This window comes from Alternaria conjuncta, assembly GCF_024043145.1.
Source record: "Alternaria conjuncta strain BMP 0040 chromosome Unknown scaffold_1, whole genome shotgun sequence".
In the NCBI taxonomy this organism is placed as follows: Eukaryota; Fungi; Ascomycota; class Dothideomycetes; order Pleosporales; family Pleosporaceae; genus Alternaria; species Alternaria conjuncta.
Window position 1 is genome coordinate 656740 of NW_026250090.1, and position 23520 is coordinate 680259.

The window sequence follows — 23520 nt, forward strand, 5'->3', positions numbered from 1 at the left end:
CCAGCGGCCTTGGGCGGGGCGATCGGCAAAGCACGCGAAGATGGACGCGTCGAGGAAACGTGTTGGCGATGGAGAGTAGCTCAGAGGGTAATGGCGGGACGAGGCATGTTATACAGTCATCGGGCGGTGGCAGGTGTCAGAAACATGGGATTGCATGGGCTCGCTGGTGTCTTGCATGTGCTTCTGATTTCAGGGCCGCAGCATGGCCGGAGCGGCTAGTTACATCACTGGCCAACGCGCGGGGCAGCCACCTGCTCTTCCATTCGCGTCGCGCGTCGACGGCGTCACCACACCGCCACCCCTCAACACCATGGTCATTCGCACCATTCACGATCTGAACGCCCGACAACAGATCGTGCGGCCGACTCTGCCTAAACCCTCTACTGACACGGAGCGCTTTTCTCTCGCAGATGCTGGCCATCTGAAGCTAAAGCTACAAGCTCTCGATCGCGCCATATCGAGCATACGGCCAGATAGTCCTAGCGAAGATGATATTACCAATATTGACGATGCCTGTCAAACAAACCCATCTGGAGGATCTGTCTACGTCGCTGGCTCGGAGAGGTTCTACCTCGTAGTAAAAGGCCTCACGGGGCCGCGCGCCACTGCCGATGCTTATGCTGAAGCATACAAGAACGTCCTGCAAGGCAGGCCCTATGCTAACAAGTACAAGCTATCCGGATGGGCGGGGCCACCACCCATATTCTCAGAGATACGTCCCCTACTGCGAGATATTGACATTGCCTGCGAAACCAACCTCGAAAGCGCCTTTGCCATACTTGAGGAAAGAGGTATGTACAGAAGGGACCACATACTCTGACCCTGCTGATATGGAATAGCCAAACCCTTTCCCTTCCTCCGACTTCCCGCTGAGCTCCGCCTCCACACGTACTCGTTCCTTCTTCCCCCGGGGCCTCGCATCGTCCTTGACCCTTCACGTCAACACGTCACGCGTCCACGCCTCAACATCATGCGAACCAACAGGCAGATACACAATGAAGTGAGGAAGCTCTTCTACGGGAGCCGAAGAATGTTCATTCAAGTGGAACCCGGCCTTATGGACAAAGAAAGCGCAATAAAATATGGCCACGGCCTCAAGTGTTTACACATGTCAACTACAATAAACCCGACTATCCTGCAGCTTCTGAAAGAGCTGGAATTTCAGTTCCGTAAAGATCCATTCGGCGGGTGCTACCCCTCAGAATCATGGATGAACCCCATGGGCCGCATATACTACATGCTCAAGCTTGAGCATATCAGTATCACCTTCACGGAGAGTGAATTCTACCGCTCAACTGCAGCGGGGTCTACGAATCCTAAAGCTTTGGAAGCACAGCGGATTCAATACGAGAGGTTGGAGCGCTTTGCCAGATGGTTTATTAACCAGATTCCGGCGTCTGTGAACGTATCGTGGTCACGCGAAGACGCGGCAATTTTCTTTAACAGCACTGCTGTGGAGCAGCGTTTATATCAAGCCATACAAGAAAGGGCATTGCCTGAGTAGGTCACACTGTCGCGGTGCCAGGACGATTCCAGGACGTCCATGAATAGACGGCCTTCGATTCGCCAATGCACAAATGCTCATCTCTATATCATACAGCATGTTGAGTGGGATCAGTGTATTGTTGCCTACATCAAGCAAGTGAAGGTGAAGCAGCCTTTTCTCTTACCTGCACCGCGCTTAGTCCAAAAAGGGATAGTGCCGTTCTCATCTCACTCACTGCCTCTCATTTATGTACGTTACTTTATCGAGCTCGTCGCCACTGACACCACCTCATCGGGAAATTAGACGGCTACGCCGCCTGTGGCAATGGATACTACCTCACCACCAGGTTCTCACGAAGCTACAGGCAGCGCTCTTCCATTTGCTAACAGCCGTTTGGGAAAACTACCCACAGAGCTTCTTCAGTCCGTTATTCATCATTGCCCGCCCTGCAGTCTCCCCAGCATCGCATGTATAAGCCCCAAGCTGCGCGCGCTTGTCGAACGAAAGCTATATCGCGACGTGATCCTAGGCTGGCACATTGAGGACGACGACATTCAGTCACAAGATCTATGGCCATTCTACCGGACGATCCAGTCGCGGCCTGATCTATCCAGAAAGACCGAAAGTCTCAACATCAAAGTCATTGATCGGCCAATAAGTATCGAGACCTCAGCGTATGGTGTTGTACCACAATGTGCGATGTTTCCTTCTATCATCCATGCAAGATGGCCAGAAGTCTTCATCGCATGTGCCCTTCTTTTCTGGCAAATGACCGAGCTCAAACACCTTAGCTTGTCGATTGCAAAGTACGACGAAGACGACAGTGGGAGGCCCATGCTCGTTCCTGATTGCTTGAGCAGGCTACTCCTCAATTTTGATAGTCGCATAGCACATCTCCAATCATTCCCTGGACTACAGAAGCTACAAAGCCTCAAATTTCAAGGCACTGAGTTCCATTGGATACTCGCCAAGTTTCCATATCTGGAGGAGATTGTTCTCACTCGTGCCAGCCAAATTTTGGCCGATGAGGCCTCTTCTGAAGTTAATTCTGCTGTCAAATTCCTCAAAGTCCCAGTACAATCCGACGTTCTCAACTCAGCTTGTACCTACTACGACGCCTTGTCTCCCTTTCTCGCACACTTTCCTTGTTTGGAAACTTTGCGCATGCCCTTCAACGATGTCGACGACGGAATAGCCGAACACCGCAAGGATTTCCCTCTCGACAACAGTACGCCGGGTAGCTACAATGTCTTGCTGCGGAAGCTCCAGCCAGTGGAAGCTGTTTTGACCAGACTAGAACTAGACGTATCTGCTCACTGCGGTGAGGTCGACACCTACTTTCTAGACGACGTACTACCTGGAGATGGCTTCCTCAAGTTCAAGGCGCTCAAGCATCTTTTGGTACCTTATCAATGCCTGTTCGGACGAGCTGATCCGGAATGGTCGCATATTCTGCAGCCGGCGGATGAGATTCTGCCATCAACCCTCGAGACTCTGAAGGTGCATTTTCCGGAGCTTACATTCCTTGAGTGGCTTACGACCTTGCCTTGTTATCGGAATAAGCTTCCTCTGTTACAACGCATTGGTGTTGCATGCTCGAGTTGGGTTGGAGCCGGATACGAGGACCTTGCATTCATCTCTTATCCGCACCCCGCGCTGGATATCCTTCCCTCGATGGGTATCGAGTGGAGTATTGATGTTCCAGAGTGCTGCTGGGATCAGGCATGGGATGACTATGATCTTCGGACTTGGGATGCAGTTGCGTGGATGGACAGGACTTTTGGTCTTTCTTATCGCGGTAAGTTTTAGATGCGACAGCCACGGAATGGACTTGACTAATGGTGTGTCCAGGCACGGTGTTCAATCTCACTCCTGGTGACAACTCGGAGCTATATCCTTCCCGCGTCATCCTCGAGGAAGAACCGAAAAGCGCAGATGTAGTCGAAGTCACTCCTAATGCTGTGGTGGCGGATGTTGATGCTGGAGACTCCCCTATCTTGCCATTCACTGCCTCCGAGCTAGACATCTTGTTGGAAGCAACCACTGCTCTGCTCCAAGCATGGTAGAAGGAGGCGTTGGCTCAATCTGATTGTTCCTGGACTTTCACTCAAGTAGTGGTGGCGACGACTATCGAAAGCGTTACAACGCTCGTTGAAGATGCTTTTACACATGGCTACTATGTTGAGGGGAGAAGTTGGGGTATCTCATATGCATGCATATGGCATTTCACTATCCCAGACTTCACAATGTGAAAAAGCACATGTGGTGTTTCGTGATATATCGCTTCACAGTCAGTTTTGCGGAAGTCAGCCTCTCAAGCATATTGCGAGGAGAAGCGACTGTTAGATCGCTGCATTCACATTGCTCCAGCGCCAATACGATGTTTCAGCAGTGTTCCCTCACCGCTGGTACCTTCCTCAAAGCCTTCAAAGTCTAAGTCTCGAAGCTCTTCCGATTCTTCCTTCAGCCCACAGAAAGTGTTCATCGACTGGATTGCTACAACCACGAACTTGACGCAAACCATCCATACCCACTAAAGGAGCTCAATATACCTACAGCAATGGCGTCTCCACAGCAAGATCCAGAGGCTCTCTCCGAGGAGCTCAAGACCCTCGACATATCCACAGCAGCTACGACGTCTTCAAAGCCAGGCCTAGAAGCGCTACCCGTCGAGCTCATGAGATTAGTAACGCAAAGCACAGATGCCAAGGGCAAGGCCATTCTTTCTGGTGACGACCTGTGCAATCTCCGCTCCACGAGCCGGCGCATAAAAGAAACGACATATGACGACTGGACAAAACGCTGTTTCACTACCCGAAAACATATGCTGTCCCGCGCCAGTCTCCAATGCCTTCTGAGCATCTCCACCGATCCTGTTTTCAGAAATTACGTCGAAGAAGTGGCTATCGGACCTGAGCACGTGAACGGATACATGGCTTTCTGGAAGCTAAAGAATTGCAGGTCTAAAGATCAGGAGGAAGACTGGCCCAAGACGTACGGGCCAAAGCATGCAAAGCTTGTTGAAGAGCAGGAAGAGTTTGATGCCAGCGACGAAGCAGTGGGGATGTTGAAGTCGGCACTGCGAGGTTTCCCAACCTTGAAGCATATACGCATTGACTCTTACCCGAAAGACTCTTACCTGAAAGACCCTTACCCGAATGAAAGCGAGGATGCTGCTGCCTGGACTGAGGCTTGGGGCTCAAAGCGCATCCTCCGCGAAATGGGCTGGGGAGCCTACGGACATTGGGCTGGCCCTCAATGGGCGCTTCGCAATGAAGGAAAGGCCTGCGGCGGTAAGCTGCATGGCCACATCGCCAAAGTGCTCTCGGCGCTGCGAGGTATCGAAGATCGCAAAGACTGGACTCTGGAAGTCGCACTGCATACGATGGGATTGGGTTACGAGGAACGACCGTTCGATATATCGAGCTCCGATTGGACACGTGTGCAGCATCGTGTCACACACTTGAAGTTCATCCGCACATTCGAAATCTTTGAGAAGCATTGGATCACATCGTTGCTGCAGTCCGTCAGCGGCAATCTCAGGTCACTTACGTTGTGTAACGAGAATGTGCCCACCTTCCTTCGATGGACCCAGTTCCCTACTCTCACGCACCTCGACATCCGTAGTAGTCCGATGGCATCACCTCTTTTCAAGAGGTTTCTGTTCAAGCACCGAAAAACTCTGCAGAGCCTTCACATTTGTGGCTTGAATCTGTATGGTTGGTATGACGACGAAGATGCGTTTGAGCCCTCCGACTTTGAGGATGTCGAAGATTCTGATTCCGACGAGGATGATGTGGTTCAAGAGGTCAATGGAAGAAAGCTGAAACCAGGACTCGTCGAGCTCAAAGACGCAACCTGGTTTACGATCTTCAAGCAGTTGATGATGTCTCCTTGCCTGACAAGCGTTCGATTCGCCAGGCTGTCTCAATACCAGCCCCGATTCAACAATATGTACCGACCCGGAATGTATACCACCGAAAGTGTAGCTGAGCATCTCACTGGCGGCTTCTCGCTTGCAGCTGAAGGAGATGAGGTAGTAACGAGCCTGGGTCGCGCTGTGAAAGAGCGCATCGCCGTTGAAATGTTAGACAGAGATATAAGCGACAAAATTTGGTTCTCCGATGGGTGCTCGGAGGACTGGGATGCTTAGACTAGACCGCGGCAGAGAAATGGCGTGAGGCATGCCAAGGCGTGGGATATTCCAAGAGACCCATCGCTTGCGTGCTTGTCTGAATCGTGGTAGAAGTGGGGTAAGCCCACTTTTATGCGCATGTAGTTGAGTTGAGGCCATTACGGCTGTCAAATGGATGCAAATTTTCCCTCATATATGATATCCCCATGACGGCAATTGAAGTTATTGTGCTCACAGTGTACCGGATTCTGCCTTTGTGATACCATGACAAAGCAACTGAGCACGTTATAGACGCAAGTATTACGACCGATCTAGCTTGCGACTAGAACCTTCCGTAATCAAGATGGAAGGTGTGGAGTAAGCGGACCTTGGTGCTTGTTGCAGGAATGATTGTTGAGTCTCGTGACCCGCGACGGAAAGCTCGGCGCTGCAGTCAAGCCACCGGTGACAGATAAGAGCGACAAGAGGCTGGCTTGGGCCCGTCTCAGTGGGGATATCCAGGCGAAATACGCCTTGTCATGTTGGTGTTAAGCTTCGCCGTTAGCATGCGGCGTGACGACCTCAGCAGGTTCCACGGAGGACGCTCGGAAAGGTGTTGGGCGCCTGGAGCGATACGAGAGAATCGAGGCTTGGCGCAAGGGTGTGCGTGAAGGTAAGTGGCTTGAGCATCTGTAGTCGATGGCAGCGTGCTTGGAATTTGGCGCAAAATGACGTTGGTGTTGTGGCTTCGGTACGGAAGTCGGCACAATTACGCCTGCGCCGAGAAATTAGCACGGCTAGGCGGATCGTAGGCGAGCGGGATGCTTGGCTGGGACCGAACAGCTCGCCACCTCTTTTCACTCATCCCCGCTCGCAGTGCTGGTGAACGGGTGTTACCAACCCCGCTGTCGTCATGCCCGGCACTACTCACAGCACTTTGGGATGGCATCTGCCGCTCAATCGTCTCAACGTTACTCGATGATGCTGTTGTGCAGTGTGGTAAAAGGCAGGCAGGGTCAGATGTGCCATCCAGTATATCCAGAGGGCTGACAACCAAACGTTTGCGGACATGCATGCATCTCTTTGTTGACGAGTGCCGACCGTTACCGACGATGACGTTCCCTGCACCGGTCCCAAGATAGTCACCATCACGCCAAGCTCTCGATATCGCACGGTTCTTGGCTGCTCTCATGGTGTGTGCACCCGCGTGCCAACTTGCTTGTTTAAAGTCTGCCATGTCCCCGGATCTAGATCTTTTGTCTGCATCCCATTCACTTCTTAGCACCAGAAATCACTCACTATGGGCAAGAAGGCACCGTCTCTCGAGGGCCACAAGTCCGGCCAGGCTAACGAGCCTCTCTCCAAACCCGCACATGCCCTCCCATGGAAGGACGTCGTCGCCGAAATCAAGTGTAACGACGAAGACGGTCTGACTACTGCGGAAGCAAAGTCGAGACATGAGAAGTACGGCAACAACGATCTGGGCGACGATGGAGGTGTATCACCAGGCAAGATTCTGCTAAGGCAGGTCGCCAACGCAATGACATTGGTATGTTACCTCAATGAGCACACAATGTAACAATCCTAACAAATTACAGATCTTGATCGCTGCAATGGCTGTGTCCTTCGCCATTCAATCGTGGATTGAGGGTGGTGTAGTAACCGCCATCATTCTGCTCAACGTTATCATCGGTTTCGTCCAAGAGTTCAATGCTGAAAAGACAATGGACTCGCTTCGATCACTCTCTTCGCCAACAGCCACCGCTGCGCGAGACGGAAAGACTGTTACTGTGCCAACCATTGAGGTTGTTCCCGGTGATTTGATTGAGCTAAAGACAGGTGACACTGTCCCTGCTGACATCCGGTACGTTGAATTGCGCTAAACTAGTTTGTACGTCACTGACTCGCTTCCAGTATCATTGAAGCCCTAAACTTTGAAACCGACGAGGCTCTACTTACCGGCGAATCCCTCCCTGTCAACAAAGACGGCGATGCCGTTTTCGACGAGGACACCGGCCCTGGTGACCGCCTCAATGTCGCCTACAGCTCCTCGACCGTTACCAAGGGCCGCGCCCGTGGTGTCGTCTTTGCTACTGGAATGTACACTGAGATTGGTTCCATCGCCATGTCTCTTCGACAGAAGGGTTCGCGCGTCCGCGAAGTCAAGCGCAAGCCTGATGGCAAAGCCAAACCCCATCGCTACGCTCAAGCATGGTCTCTGACTGCCGCTGATGCCGTCGGCCATTTCCTTGGTGTCAACGTCGGTACTCCCCTTCAGAAGAAGCTCGCTCGTCTCGCCATCCTCCTTTTCGGTGTCGCCGTCGTCTGCGCAATCATCGTTTTGGCCGCCAACAGCTTCTCCAACAACAGCGAGGTCATCATCTACGCCGTAGCCACTGGTCTCAGTATGATTCCCGCCTCCCTTACCGTCGTCTTGACCATCACAATGGCCGCCGGCACAAAGCGCATGGTGCAACGTCACGTCATTGTTCGCAACCTGAAGTCGCTCGAGGCTCTTGGTGGTGTCACTGATATTTGCTCCGACAAGACTGGTACTCTCACACAAGGAAAGATGGTTGCAAAGAAGGCATGGATCCCTGCTAAGGGCACATACTCGGTTGGGCAGTCCGACGAGCCACACAACCCCACCGTTGGCGCTCTGATGTTCAACCCCAAACAGCCACGCCACATCGACCCTGATGTTGACGAGAAGACGGAGACATGGGAGGAGCTTCTGCAGGACAACGAGCACCTGGTCGATTACCTCAAGGTTGCTTCGCTCGCCAACTTGGCCCATGTTCACCAGACTGACGAAGGTCAATGGAACGCACGAGGTGACCCAACTGAAATCGCTATTCAAGTCTTTGCCTCTCGCTTCAAGTGGAACCGTCTCGAACACACCGGTGGTGACACACCTGCCTGGAAGCAGCTCGCTGAGTTCCCATTCGACTCCGATGTCAAGAAGATGTCCGTCATCTTCGAGGAAGCCGCCAGCTCTAAGAAATACGTATTCACCAAGGGTGCTGTCGAGCGCGTCATTTACTCCTGCACTCGCGTATTCAACGATGAGAGCGAATCTGGTGTTGACCTTGACGACGACTACCGCGAAGAGATCTTGGCTAACATGGAGTCCTTGGCTTCCATGGGTCTGCGTGTTTTGGCGCTCGCAAGCAAGGAGTACGATGGCCCATCACCTGAGAAGGGTCAGGACCTTGACCGCGAGAGCATTGAGAATGGCTTGATCTTCCGCGGTCTTGTTGGACTGTACGACCCACCCCGTCCCGAGACTGCTGGCTCCGTTCGCCAGTGCCAGAAAGCTGGTATCGAAGTCCACATGCTCACTGGTGACCACCCTGGTACCGCTCGCGCAATCGCCATTGAAGTCGGTATTGTGCCATCGAACATGAACACTCTTCCCAAGGAAACTGCAGATGCCATGGTCATGACTGCATCGCAGTTCGACAAGCTCTCCGACGACGAAATCGACGCTCTTCCCCTACTTCCTCTGGTCATTGCCCGCTGCGCCCCGAACACCAAGGTCCGCATGATCGACGCCCTTCACCGACGCAAGGCCTTCACTGGTATGACTGGTGACGGTGTGAACGACTCCCCGTCCCTTAAGCGCTCAGATGTTGGTATCGGTATGGGAACTGGATCCGATGTTGCCAAAGACGCTTCCGACATTGTTTTGACCGATGACAACTTCGCCTCTATCCTGAACGCTATCGAGGAGGGTCGCCGCATGTTTGACAATATCCAAAAGTTCATTCTCCATCTACTCGCTCAGAACATTGCGCAAGCCTGTGTTCTGCTCATTGGTCTCGCATTCAAGGATGAGAGCGGACTCTCAGTCTTCCCAGTGTCTCCCGTCGAAGTCATGTGGATCATCATGATTACCTCCTCTCTTCCCGACATGGGTCTCGGTTTCGAGGTCGCTGCACCAGACATTCTCACTCGCCCACCTCAAAATGTAAGTTTCCCTTGCTGTGACTGACTCTTTGCATTTATGCTAACAAATCGCAGCTCAAGCGCGGTGTTTTCACCATCGAGGTCATCCTCGACATGTTCGTTTACGGTCTCTGGATTGCCGCTCTCTGTCTCGGCGCGTTCTCCCTGGTCATGTTTGGCTTCGGAGATGGCAACCTCGGAAACGGCTGCAACGAATCGTTCAACGACACTTGCGACACCGTCTTCCGCGCTCGTGCGACTACTTTCGCCTGCCTTACCTGGTTCTCCGTCTTCCTGGCATGGCAAATGTTGGACATGCGCCGCTCGTTCTTCATGATGCAGCCCAACTCCAAGAAGTACTTCACGCAATGGGCCATTGACGTCTGGCGCAACAAGTTCCTCTTCTTCTCCATCGTCTTCGCTTTCGTCACCATCTTCCCTGTCCTGTACATTCCCGTCATCAACGACACCGTCTTCAGGCACAAGGGTATCAGCTGGGAATGGGCGATCGTCTTCGTCGCTACATTCCTGTTCTTCCTCGGCATCGAGTCCTGGAAGTGGGGCAAGCGCGTGTACTTCAGGAAGCGCGATGCTAAGAATGGCGTTGCCAGGAGGGGCTCCGTCGACCTGGAGTCGCGCGTGTTTGAGCGATACCTCAGCACAGCTATCAGCACTGACGGCGAGGATGGCGAGAAGAAGTCGAGTGCATGAGCAAAGAAATGACACGAAGAAGTATGATATCTTTCGAGTAATCTCTTTGAGAGCTCTTAATGTTTAGGGCCAGGCTTGGTCCTGGATAAGGCGTTTGAAGTTGTTTGCATAGCACGCGATCGCGATACCTCTTGCCATCATGGCTGCGATGAAAAGGCTGTTATAGTCATACAGCATGTACATAGTAATCTAGATACCACAACGAACTGAACAACGAAGTTTTACCATCCACATCTACATTTTCACATTTGCCTGCATTTGATACTGACATCCAATTAGATCTTCAAGCGTATCGTCACTGCAGCAGCACCTAACATGCACCTCGACGCGAGTCCAGCCCAACCACCCAAACTATAATCCAAAGGAATTGCAGTCAAACTATCACGAGACGAGCGCGACCACAAATCCGCCCCGGCACGAGTCACTTACAGTCCTCCAGGCGTCCTTCCCTCAAAGTCTGTTCGGAGGCTTGCGCACCACGCAGCCCGCCCGACCCACAATATCCCCACAGCCTGCCCACTCCGCCATGCCATGCCAAACCTTTCCGCTCCACTCACACCAAGACCGAGACAGTGCGTCCTGCCTCGGCGCCTAGACCGCACCAAGGATTTAGCGCGTTGGTGGAGTACGTCAGCCCAGGGATGCAGTCACTACAGTAGTCTTGGAAATGGCCTGAGCTGGACGAAAAAGGTCGTGCCGATGAGCGGCTGGGGGATCGTGAGGCGTGCGTATTGGGGAAGCGCAGGCTGGGGCTTTGTTGGAGATGGGATTACTCTGAGGGCAGGTGCAGCGATGTTGGGAACGATTGGGTTTATTGTTTGATGTTGCTTTTTCCCGTTTCCCGCTGTCCTGGTGTCTGCGCTCATCATCGTTCGCTATTGCTGACGCTGTAAACCAGCGTTCAGCCCAACCAACCCGACCACTTCACACACATGCAACATCCTACAAGACTATCGGACCGTGATAAGGATGGATAAGCTGCAGCTCGGCGTTTTCCAGCCGTCCCCATCACGCATCTAGAACGCCGAGCCAAGCTTCCTTGAGCTGTAATCAAGAAGTGGCGAAAAAAGACGTGGCTGTGGAGGCTGAGCGCGTGGGTGCAGGTGTCATAGGAAGCGCGACAGCGCTCGGGTAAGTGGGCCTCCGGGGTAAGATGGGGGTTGCTAACAAGTGTTAAGAAGTGAGCGCTACGCACATCTTGTTTGCGTGATCTTGAAACCTTGTGTACGGCCGCGGAAACACATCATTCCATCACATCGAAATCACGACACGGACGGACGCATACGATAGACGCAAGGACGTGCGATTTGTACGCGCAATCGTCCTCGCTGGTTTTGCCGGTATACCCGCGCTGTTCTTCCGTCGTTCCCCCGTCATCGCAGATCCCACCACGCCTACGTTTGGCCTTTCCCCGCACCAGAAGTGTCGAGGTCGAGACGCATCCCTTCCCCCCCAGCTACCAAGCTTGAGCTGCGTTTCCCCCACACACGTCAGTCGAACCAAGCCAACGCTGCATTCCGCATTCTCCAAAGTCTGGAAACAACAATGCCTGCGGTTTCGAGCCACGGTTTTGTTCGCAGTCTGGAAGCGCGCGAATGGCGCGATACCGTTGGCCAGTCTGGGATGACGCCTACGGCGTTTAGTTTTTTGATTCCCGTGTTCGTTGTTGCTATTGTGGCGCCTTTGTAAGTTTTGTTCGGAATTCTACTTGGACTCTTGAAAGGGATGGGGTCTATGAGACTGGGATGGCTGGGGAAAGAATTGGGCTAATTGTTCTTGATATAGTTTGTGTATATTCTGCATTCGGAGAAAACGACAAGCTGTTCCTGTTCCAGTGCGTCGCCCACTGCCAAAGGCAAAGAAGCCTGCGCTTAGACGTGCGGAAGCGAGGGAGAAGTTGAATGAAGTCACCGAGGTTGTCAGTCTTACTGGATCTTCATCATCGCAACATCGTGACGGCGCGGACGACGACAACGAGGGAGCGCTTGGGGTAGTAGAGACACGTTCGGTGCTCGAAAGAGAATGGTAAGTTTAGAAGAACTGCCATACTCATCCCGATTCTCAACTAACATCCGTCTCAGCGCGATATGCCTCTCAACCCTCCATGCCCCCGCCCCTCCCGAGCCCGCCAAACTCTCACCAGAAACGCCCATAACCGATGCCGCGGCCCTACCCGCCTCGCTCCCCCAATCCACAGATCCCTCAACCTCGCCCTCATCATCCGATCCCGCCGACCAAACACCAACCACTAGCCCCGACTCCGAAACCATCCTCAAGCTCGTCGTCTGCGGCCACGAATTCCACGCCGACTGCCTCGTCTCCTGGTTCGTCCTGCGCAAGACAAGCTGCCCGATTTGCCGCTCCATGTACATGAGCAAAGAAGCGCTCGATCAGCACGACGAGGAAGAGAGGATTGCGCTAGGCGGCGATGCGACGCCTGCGGCGTTGGAAGCGGGGACTGCGAATCAGACACCTACGCCGCGGCCTATGAGTAATTGGCAGTACTTCTTGCATGGAAGTGGGATCAGGAGACAGCAGGCTGTTGAGGCGAGGACGAATGCTCAGGCTCAAGCGCAGGCTCAGCCGGCGGTGGAGTTGCAGGATCGTGCGCCTCAGACGGGGGAGCAGAGTGGGGATGCGAATGGTACTGTGGCTGCGGGTCCGGCGGATACGGCCGTGCAGCAGTCAGATCAGCCGTCTAGGTCGAGGTGGCAGAGACTTTTGAGGCGGTAAGCAGTACGTGATACAAGATGGTTTGATTGGAGTGATTGTATTTTCTCTTGAAGTTTTGATTCAAAAGCTTTCAGAAATAGTGCAATCACTTCAATCAAACCATCTCGTATGACGAATTCGGCATGTTGAGATGATTTTACGGTCATGGGTATGCATAGGAGAGCCTATTTTTCTTTTCGAGATACCCATTGGACGCATCATGGCGTTTCTTTTACGTATGAATGAAGACAATTACATTATGCTTATACTCCTTCTATGAGCGTCGTTCCAGGCTGAACACCTGGGCAGGTCTAGAGCCTAGATCAACGCTAGGTCACATATCTTGTATTCTGCCATGTTGATGTAGGCTGTAGGCCTATTCGGCTTTTTTCTTGTTCCCCGCTCAAGACCCAAACCAGAAGTCATTCTCGCTCTGCGTTACCGGATCGAAAGAGCCGTTACCGGCCGTCACGAGACCCTCGAACTGTCCCCAGCTAGCGAAGTCGGACCAGTCGAGTAGATCGAACGAGAACGTTGGATTGGTCGCGTTGTTATTAGTGTTGTTGAATACCGCTGCGCCATCGGAGATGTCGATGTTACTGTTGTTGCTGCTGTACATCAAGGGTGGAAGATGCGCCGCAGGCGCGACGGAATCGGGGTTTGGCGTCGACATTGGTAACGAGAGGAGCGATGTGTCCTGGAAGCTGGTATTGTCGGCTACTGGCGTCGATAGTCTGCCTGACTGGCGTACTGCCTCAGTCCTGAGCTCTTCCAGTACAACACAGTAACGGTGCGCAAGGCAGTCAGTATCACTGACTGTCTCCAGTTGTCTTTGACATTTGACACCAGCCTCGAAATATCCCTCGCATTCTACTTTGGTCTTCACGCCCAGGCCCTGCTGAATGCGATGGATGTATAGCACTACCACCGCACAGAAGGCGTAGTACTGGGTGAACCAGAAAGAGCGGAAGAGGTTCGACGCCTTGAAAACGTCGTCTACCGAGCGTACAATTGACATGGCGGCCTCTAGGCATGCGGTGATGTTCGCCGATGCGTCATATGTTGTGCTAAGTCCGGCGCTCCAGTTAGGATGGGTGCCCATATGGGTCAGACTCGCGAAGTCTCGGAGTAAGAAGGGTCGATGGATAAGCAACAGCGCATGGTGATACGCCAGATTGAGCACCGAACGCTGACGCTGGTAGACCGGTATGAGCAGCTGGTTGTCGATACGGTCTATCGAGGTCGAACCGGAGAGGAATCCTGACAGGGAATTCTTCCACGCGTGCAGTTCTGATGTATATTTCGACGACAGCTCGATGCGCAAGGCCAGACTGGGCGGGCGAATTGAGTAAAGGTCTCGTAGCACGAGAGACACAATGCGTGTCAACTTAATGTGCTCAACAGGGGCTGTCATTAAGGAATAAGTAAGCCGCGAGGGTAGGTTGATGTAGTTCGGTTGGAGATCGTTGTCGTTGACGATGGTAGGAAGCTCCTGGACCCATTGTGTTAGTGATCCCCAACTTTGATGACGCCAGATACACTTACTTGATCGATATCCTCGTCTTTGAAAGTCCGTGGACGACCTAGAGCAGCGGCGAGGTACTTGTCTAGTGAGTATGCCACCCAAAATAGGCGTCTTCGGCTCTCGATCTCCACATAGTCCACCTTGGTCGAAGGATCGCATTTCCTTCCACGATTCAGGCCGATAGCGAAGGCGAGATGCGAGAGTTCGCCGAAGAGACTCCAGCAGTGGTTGATACGGGATTGTGTCAGGAGGTAAAAACATTGCAGCAGTCGTGCCTGAACGCTCGCTAGTCTGACGGCGCCGCGTTCTTGCAATAGTTGCGCTTCGGCTGCGCGGAAGTATCGAGCGCTATTCGACATTAGCAGAGCCTACAACAGCGGCAGCGTCGACAAACCTGCTAGTCTGCACCGTACTGCCGAGTGGCATATATGCTTGTGCTTGCGCAAAGACTACCATCAATAATGCAACTTTTGCTTTGCCATCTTCTTTACTTCTCATCTCGCCTTGGGTGTCATAGAACTCCTCGACCAGCTGTTCAATCGTTGGTCGATGAAGAAAGCGATGAGTCGGTGCTGCATAGTCGAAATATCGCTCTACAAGCCTCTGCGCATCAGGCTTTGGTGGTGGAACGAAGATGGAAAGATCAAACTCAGGGAGGGGAGCGTCGCCAAAGGTGAAGATGGTAGAGTCATGCGACAAAGAGGAATTCGTGTGCAGACGCTTCTGAATACGGATGAGAAACGATGCTGCGCTTGAAGAGCCAACATAGTGGCCTTCTTGATCTCGTTGGGCGCCCTGAGGTACCGGAGAATCTCGCGAGGAAGGGCGATTGATCTGGTCTGTAGCCATGCCTAGAGCGTTTGATTCGGAGTGTTCAGGATTCGAATAACTCTGCGGGTCGATAGGAGTCAGAGGACTAGGATAGATGCGTGGGAACTGTGTTGTCGATATCGCAGTCTCTTCTTTCGCAGACGTCCCAGAGGCTAAGCTCTCTTTCCGTCTTGAGGCTAGTGCATCTGAGGCTATCGCGGGATCGTCGACAATGACAGAAGGCAGTCTTCCTCGAGTATACGACGCAGTGAACTCGCACGGCAACCCAGATCGCAGACAGAGCGCACAAGGGCATCTTCCGGTACATCTAACCTTTTTCCTGCTCTGAGCGTTAGCGCATCCATAGAACCTATGCAGCACCGCATGTGCGCCCAAATTTCCACAAGCTCACTTCTTACATCGGTCGCAAGCTCTACTGACCCTACTCCTCTCACGCTCCTCTCTCCTTCTCTTTGCAGGTGGTGATCTCGGTTCATCCGAACTTGCGCTTGCCGGGGTCACAGTCGTGACTGCTTCGATGCCGTTGGCGGGTGTCCATCTAGCAGTCGATGCATGCTTCGGCTCCACGTCGGCAGAAGCCGTTCGAGGAGTATTATTCTCGTTCATGGCTGAAGCTTCGCAGTTCGTCGTCCTTGGCTGTTGCTAAGGTTCAGGAAGTGGAGTCAGAAGTTAAGAGCTCGGATAAGAACATGATGAAGAGCCGGAAAAGCCGCACGCTAAACCCAAAAAGAGGAATCGCGCACGAGGCCTCCCAATGCCCGCAGAAATGTGATGCAACGCGCAGAATAGAAATAGCGGATGCTGCTTGTCGTTTTTATTCCACTCGTTTCTGTGCTACCTTCTGTAGTTATCCCGGCCGCACCCTCTCGTTGCATGAATTCTTCACACGCAATGCCTGAGTGGCATCGCACCAGTTTCACCACACTATGTACGCGCCATCCTCATTCCTACATCGATCGACATCGCGCTTTCCCATCCTATTCCCATGTCAGATCTAATACCAGATTTGTACCTCTACATTCGTCTCATTCCCCAAGCCAACCTAAACACACCGTGGCCTCTCTTGCGCACTGCTCACTTATAAGCCTCAGGCGCAAACTCGATATCCAACTCCCTAATCGTATCCCAACAATGCCCCAGCACAACCTTCGCATGCGTCCTCTTCTGCAACCCCCTGATCATCTGATGACTCCTAACCCACGCATCGTGATCTCTTGCCAACCACCCCTGCGGTACGCCGTCCGCATAATTCTCCTTGACATGATACTGATCGCTCGTAAAGATCCACGTCCCACTCTCTTTCAAATTCACCTGCATGATGGTCAGTCCAGGGGTGTGTCCAGGCGCATGATGTAGATTAACTCCAGGAGCGATCTCGTAGTACGACCCGTGGAAGGGGACCCAGTTTATGTCGAAGGTGAGGTAGTGGGGAAGGTAGACTCCTAGATCTGTTTTGGTGGCGACGCTGTAGAAGGCGTGTTTTAATTCCAGCTCGTGGACGTAGACTGGTACGTCTTTTCTTTTGAAGTGTTCCAAACCACCAGAATGGTCGAGGTGGAGGTGGCCTATTATAACCATTTTCACGTCGTTTATATTGTGGCCGGTCAAGGCAATTTGCGCATCCAGGTTCTTGGATGGGTCGTGGTCTATGCGGGTGAAGATATCTTGGATTGGTGGACCGACATCTTCGGGATAGTTTTCCCCCGCGCCGGTCTCGTAGAGGATGAGGCCTTCGGTTGGGTGCTGGATGAGGATGCCGAGCATGACCAGTTTACGGCGTTTGTTGGGCGGGTTTGGGTTTGACGATGAGGACGCATTTGCTGCTCGGATAAACCACCCGTCGTCACACTCCAATGTACCCAGGTGCAGAACCTGATGTCTGTGGTGTTAGGATGGTGTAATTGGTAATGAGATTTTACTGCGTCGTACCCATAACTTGGTTCCCTGGGGTCACTTGTTAGTACCATGTTGTGTCTCGGTAATTCTTAATCGCCTACATTGGGAGCCTGGTTGATCAGATCCAGAGAAGATGCCATGCCGGATGACCTACCTAGACACGTCTGGCGGGGAAATTCGTCTTTATGAACCCTTAAGCCAATACTCTCTGTAAAGGTACATCTTCTGTGCTAATCGCGTGCTGGTTGGCGCAGGTTCCCCACGGGTCAACGTAGAACCATCGTCACTGATTCGTGACGGGTAGGGAAGCGATGAGGGGTAGCTGGATGTATGCCCCACGGTTCACAGGTAAAGTGGGGCTTCTTTACACAGCCGGTCGTTCGTTTAGCATAGCTGGGTAAATTAACGGAGTTGGTTGGTTGGGGTTGAGCAGGATGTGCTCGCTCTGAGACCCCGTTGCTGCGGCCGACGCAGATCTATCTATGATGACTGCGATGACCGAGATCACGTATTTTTTACATCATGAGAACGCAATGTCTTGAGTTTGAGTCAGCCTTCAATCCTGCGACACCTACTCGCGGCTAAACAAAGGCCGTTAGTGGTCCGATTGAGGGCATACAGACTGAACAATGGCCCATTAAACCATGAAGTCAAGCTCGCATCCGCAGATGTATGCTGAGCAGTGGCGAATGGAATGGGTACATGGAACGGTCGGGCGGAGGATTGTTTGAATTAGAAAGAACGAGTTACTGTGTCTCCGATAGTCGGCACGGATGTTGGATGTGGATATTAATGGCCAGGGAAAGAAACTCAAAAATTGACGGGATGCCAAGATAAGCTGAACATGTAGCAAAGACCGGACGCGCCCTGCGAGACATATCTTCTGATTTCGAGAGATAAGTGTAGTATCCTCCCGTCGGGCATGGTTCGGGATTGGGACGCTTGCCCAGTCTTCATCGCATCGTATGACACGCCAAGGGTACTTGTGAGAGCAGTTTGAGATCATTGTGACAGAATACCACTGGGTGATACGAGAGAGGTTCGGAGGCTGAGGAGAGTTTGCGCATGACCCTTCGTTCATAGCCCGTAGCCATGGCGCTCTCTAGGCTCTCAACAAGCGGCTCAACTTTGTCCTCACGACGCAAACTGGCGCTTCAGCTGGGGGCTGCACCAAGGTAGCAACGTGATCTTGCGTGTAGTGCCGTAACCACGTCTCTCAGGGTCCAAGCTGAAGTACAGATACGCGCGATATGCCGTGAGACTCGTCGGACTGTAGTATGGAAGATATCAACATCAAAGCCACCTTCCTGTTAAAGCCACTGCGGTGAGACCGCCCTTGGCGTGTCGGACGAGATTGCACGTTGCGCGTTCGTCGGCGTGGTAAGCACGAGAATGGCGTAATTGCCTGTGCAACTCGAGGAAAGAAGGTGCTCTCCTGGCAGCTCTTTCTGTATTGAAGAGGCTCTTGCTCGAGTTGAACCTCAGTCGTACGACAACTGATACGATGTCAGTTCAGCTGGAGAATGACGTCGGGTTGGTTAGTCGCAATCCACTTGGGAACCATGACCGGAAGGTTTATTGACGCGTGGAACAGCGATCGTCGCCGGGTTTTGGATTTTGTGGGGTTTTCTGACGGTGCCATGATTCAGCGCGGGGCACCGTGAGATGAAACGTAACCAAAGGGTTATCTACGCGTCAAGAGTCCGTAGGAGCGACGAGGAGAGCAATCCAATACGCTGGGGCGATGCGGTGAGTGGAACAAAGAAACATAGAGTGTGGTGGTTGAGGCAGCTGCGGGCCGGCCAAGTGAGCAGGCGTCACCCTCCCACCGGGCGCGCTGGGCAATCTCCGGTCGGCAAGAGGTCTGGAGAAGGCATGCGACCCACGACCAGTCGATAGCGACGCCCCTTTTCCCCAGAAAAGTCCAGCCATGCCAGGGTCCTTTTTTGATCTCAGTGTCGTCGCATACGTCTTTGCTTTTCCATTGCACCATCTGCCATAGCATTGACGCTGTTACGTTGCTCAAACATAGCCCGGGAATACCTTCGTCGCTGCACTCTGGACCGCAGTCGCAAGGTGCTGTCTCGCCCCAGCCCTTTCATTTCCCCTTCATTTCGCTTTGCAAGCCGCTATTCTCCCCGGGGACCAACTCCATGACCAGGACCAGCCTGCGCCTCACATGATGCGTGATGAGGCTGTGAATCCCGCTGGCCATGCCGCGGTGGAGACGTCCGAGGCCTCGAATCCGCTGTCACAGGTGCAGTCGAATGTACACAGCATCACGTCGACCAAGGGCCCCGCGTCACGATCATGGCTCAGCGGTGTACGCCGGCCACGCACTTCGCCAGGACCTCGCGCTTTCTCCTTGAAGCGCACGCTACTGAGTGCAGACGACGACCGCAGAGACTCGGCCTTAGCACCGCCAAATGGCACTGCCAGCAACGAGCCACCTTCACCGAGTAGCCTGCGCAAGACCCCCAGTCTGCCTGCTATTGTTGTGCAGGATGAACGCGCCTCAGGCACCAAGAGTCAGGCGTCACAGCGGCAGTCACTCTACGCCGGCGCAACGTGCGAAGACGACGCCAACTTCTCCGGTATAGACACGTACATCCCTACTGGCAGCTTCGACGACCTCTCCTCAGACGCGCAGATATCCTTTTCGAAACGGGGCAGCATGATGTTGGGCGGCAAAAAGGCAAACAGGCGGAGTAAACAGATGGACCTCCTGGTGGAAGGCGCGCCTGCACCGAGCACACCACCGCGACAAAAGGAGCAGGCGCAACCCGACGAGTCACCCAAAACCGACCCCTCACCACCCGCTCCCGCCGCAACACACCTCTCACCGCGATCCACCTCACGCTACTCGACGCGAACTCGATCGGCCAGCCATCGGGTACTGTCGACAGACGAGATGACAATGTCGCGCAAGGTCCGCTGCATGTATATGCATGGCAATGAGAGTGCTGTTAATTGGGATACACCTGAAGGAGAGACGAGCAGTGTCCAGAACAGCTACTTGGGCAACAGCGGCGTTACCAACACTCCGGCTAATGGCTCGTCGGTGGCCGCGGAGGGCAACGAGGACACAAGTTCGCTGATGAGCTCACGGCACGGAAGCGTCATTGTCAAAGAGCCTACAGAGGCAGCTGGTGGACTCGAAGACTGGGCGGATCTTGAGGGCGGAGAAGTCGACCGCTATGGCTTCATCATACCCAAGAAGACCAAATCGAAATCCAACGGCGATGGCCCCGACGGCCCCGACGAACCTCGCATGCACCGGGTCACAACAACACTACAACTGTTATCTGAGGAGCCCAGGCGGCGGCGCCTAGGTCGGAGCGCATCAAGAGCACGCTCCGTAGACCCACGCACAGGCTCACCCAAGCGGCGACTTTCTGGCAAGTCTTCTAGGCCCGCCAGATCCATCTTTTCGGGTCGGACGTCAGACTCGCACAGCAACCACAAACCCCTACGACACGCGACGAACAGGCTACCTCACAACCGAGACCGCAGACTAAGAGACGAGGCGAGCGATATGCTCAAGCTGCCCCCGGGCTTGGCTGAGGTTGCGGAACAAGAAGAAGGAGGAAGAGCTGCCCAGGCGATGAAAGCAAAGGAAATCGAGCGCAACGAGAAATGGCGTAGAATGGCCAAGGTTGTCAAAACGGGGGCAGATAAAGGCGGCATGCTATTCGATTTCGATACCAAAGACCCCAAAGTTATATCTCGTACCTGGAAGGGCATCCCGGATCGCTGGAGGGCGACTGCGTGGTATTCGTTCCTCGCTGCCAGCGCCAAAGCCGACCCGAACAGTCCGACGGAAGAGGAGCTGATTGAAAGTTTCTATGAGCTGCAACTGGAAAGTTCTGCAGAGGATGTGCAGATCGATGTAGACGTGCCGCGCACAATCAACAGACATATCATGTTCAGACGGCGATACCGTGGAGGACAGAGACTACTGTTCCGCGTACTCCATGCAATGTCACTTTACCTCCCCGAGACGGGCTACGTCCAAGGCATGGCGGCACTTACCGCAACGCTTCTTTGCTATTACGAGGAGGATAGAGCCTTCGTCATGCTAGTGCGGCTGTGGCAGCTCCGAGGCATGGAGAGGCTTTATGAAGCCGGTTTTGAGGGGCTCATGGACGCTCTAGATGACTTCGAGCTGAACTGGCTGCAGGGCGACGATGTCGCGAAGAAGCTAGTAAGTCACTACTGAAGAGGCTGACGTCCTGGCATACATGCTAACCAAACTGTTCAATAGATTGACCTTGGCATTACCTCCACCGCGTACGGTACCCGCTGGTATCTGACCCTGTTCAACTATTCGTTACCTTTTCCAGCTCAGCTACGGGTCTGGGACGTGTTTATGCTACTGGGCGACAAGTCTCATTCCAACTCGCCCAACTCCAAGTTCAGTGGAGACATGGATGTGCTACACGCGACCTCGGCTGCGCTCATTGATGCGACAAGAGAGATATTGCTCGACTCTGACTTTGAGAATGCGATGAAGGTGTTGACATCTTGGATTCCCATCAAAGACGAAGAGCTGTTGATGCGCGTAGCGAAGGCTGAATACAAGATGCGCAAGAAGCGAGCCAATGCCTAAGCGGTAGGCCGGCGCTTCGGATTCCTGGAACTTGACACCGACCCGATGGAAACGCGCGTGCCCTCACAAGCGGCTGCATTGCAAGTTGCAGCGCGGTACACTACCGAACACGGAAGCACATCCAAACGAGTACTTTTCTTTCCACACCCTTTCTAGAAGCCGGCAGTCGATCTTACAAAGTGGTGGCTTGCGATGGTTTCCCACCGGACGCATGGCTACAACGTGGCTGGCACGTTTTCCAAGATTTGCGACATCATTGATGTTTGTTTTTTTCCGGCTATTCCAACTACACGTCCACGTTTTTACCCGCGACATATCACTTCCCCATTACCGCTTGGGCGCCCATTAGCGGTGCAACGTGGACGACACCGCCATCAACGTGGTATGAGGAATGCTTGACTCGCTCACGTTTGGGCTACCTTTCTCCGAGGATGTTTCGGGGCAGCGTCCCTTCGCCCGATGGTTGGGTCCTGTGTCGCGATGACTTCTTTTCTTTTGTTCATCTGAGGACAACCTCAGACGGCGGCGCATGCATGGAATGACCCTTTATCAAGATACCTCTTGTTTTCTTTTCTGCTTGCATTTTCACCGGTCAAGACATAGGGAGCATTGCCATTACATTTATTCCGCACAATGGAGACCAGATGTAGTAATATAATAGTTAATCGCCTGCCAACATGGATGTATTACCGTTAAGGATCAGCACATACATAGAACATGTTCTCGAATATTGAAAGCTTCTAGAAGGGCAAAAGATTTGCACATAATAGATACGCTTTGGTGCAAGATCGCCGTCTAAAGATAAATCCAAGACCAAATGGAAGTGATCATCGCTTCGTTGGCGGTTGACTGACAGCCCGGCGGACGGACTGCGGCGGCGGGTAACAGGGAGTGCTGCTGGGTTGATCGGGTTGTGGCTCCACGCACGGGAGGGTAGAGAGATCGGGAAGGTTGACGGCCGATCTTCCAAAGTCGCGGTAACTCCTACGCCGAGTACAACATCTGCTCAAGCAAGGTATCCAAAACTCGCAGGTGTAGCGGCGCACGTGATCATAGATCTAGAAGGAACGCTGATTAAACCTAGCCTACAGGCCTCTTACCAGGCCGGTTATGAAAAGCGGGAGCCAGAGGAGTGTCTAAGACGTACAAGCACAAGAGTGAGGCACAGGTGTTGCATTCGGGCAGATACTTCAGCCGACGTACAGCCTAATGGTGGAAGAATACACGATCAACACTCGTGCTGGGCGAGCAAGTATTGCCCGAGTGCAGTGCTCGTCCGGTGTACAATTGTGTATGTTGTGTCGGTAAAAATAACCAAGTGGCCCGGGTAGAGTTGCGTTGGTGCCCGATGGGGCAGTCGTAGATGCCGATTCGGGTGGCAAACTGCCGCGACCTCCTGCCCCGACTAAGATATTTGCCTCCCACTACGCGTACAAGTTTGCCCCCCTCAACTACCGCGTCCTCGTAAGTGGGCGACTGCTTCGACTATCTTCTTCCGTCTCAAGTCGCAGTCGGCTACCCCGAACGTGAGGACAGCATGTCGTCTTCCGTGTACGGGTGCCAGACCCGGTTTGATCAACAAGACCAGAGCAACTCGACGCTGATCTATGGTCTGATTTTCTCAATGTGAAGCGAGGATCAGCAAAACTTTCCCTCGATCTGGACATCAACCATGTGCAGGTTGCAAC

The 23520-nt window shown here is 53.2% G+C and overlaps 7 protein-coding genes across 7 annotated transcripts; 5 read left to right on the forward strand and 2 right to left on the reverse strand.

Annotated features, from left to right (window-relative positions):
* Positions 1-202: 202 nt before the first annotated feature.
* Positions 203-3552, forward strand: J4E85_000229 (uncharacterized protein; the record flags this gene model as incomplete). The annotated part of the gene is made up of 4 exons (XM_051464522.1): positions 203-791; positions 840-1500; positions 1939-3284; positions 3338-3552. 4 exons carry the CDS (start codon positions 203-205, stop codon positions 3550-3552), a joined length of 2811 nt encoding a protein of 936 aa, XP_051331043.1.
* Positions 3553-4046: 494 nt separating this feature from the next.
* Positions 4047-5639, forward strand: J4E85_000230 (uncharacterized protein; the record flags this gene model as incomplete). The annotated part of the gene is made up of 1 exon (XM_051464523.1): positions 4047-5639. One exon carries the CDS (start codon positions 4047-4049, stop codon positions 5637-5639), a length of 1593 nt encoding a protein of 530 aa, XP_051331044.1.
* Positions 5640-6900: 1261 nt separating this feature from the next.
* On the forward strand, positions 6901-10259 carry J4E85_000231 (uncharacterized protein; the record flags this gene model as incomplete). The annotated part of the gene is made up of 4 exons (XM_051464524.1): positions 6901-7149; positions 7199-7464; positions 7515-9570; positions 9624-10259. 4 exons carry the CDS (start codon positions 6901-6903, stop codon positions 10257-10259), a joined length of 3207 nt encoding a protein of 1068 aa, XP_051331045.1.
* A 1545-nt stretch (positions 10260-11804) lies between these two features.
* J4E85_000232 (uncharacterized protein) lies at positions 11805-12992 on the forward strand (the record flags this gene model as incomplete). Its single annotated transcript, XM_051464525.1, has 3 exons — positions 11805-11944; positions 12135-12284; positions 12341-12992. The coding sequence occupies 3 exons, from the start codon at positions 11805-11807 to the stop codon at positions 12990-12992; spliced, it is 942 nt and encodes a 313-aa protein (XP_051331046.1).
* A 382-nt stretch (positions 12993-13374) lies between these two features.
* On the reverse strand, positions 13375-15933 carry J4E85_000233 (uncharacterized protein; the record flags this gene model as incomplete). The annotated part of the gene is made up of 4 exons (XM_051464526.1): positions 13375-14463; positions 14517-14844; positions 14891-15432; positions 15748-15933. 4 exons carry the CDS (start codon positions 15931-15933, stop codon positions 13375-13377), a joined length of 2145 nt encoding a protein of 714 aa, XP_051331047.1.
* A 468-nt stretch (positions 15934-16401) lies between these two features.
* Positions 16402-17363, reverse strand: J4E85_000234 (uncharacterized protein; the record flags this gene model as incomplete). Its single annotated transcript, XM_051464527.1, has 3 exons — positions 16402-17199; positions 17257-17271; positions 17325-17363. 3 exons carry the CDS (start codon positions 17361-17363, stop codon positions 16402-16404), a joined length of 852 nt encoding a protein of 283 aa, XP_051331048.1.
* A 2042-nt stretch (positions 17364-19405) lies between these two features.
* J4E85_000235 (uncharacterized protein) lies at positions 19406-21832 on the forward strand (the record flags this gene model as incomplete). The annotated part of the gene is made up of 2 exons (XM_051464528.1): positions 19406-21427; positions 21488-21832. The coding sequence occupies 2 exons, from the start codon at positions 19406-19408 to the stop codon at positions 21830-21832; spliced, it is 2367 nt and encodes a 788-aa protein (XP_051331049.1).
* Between the last annotated feature and the right edge of the window lie 1688 nt (positions 21833-23520).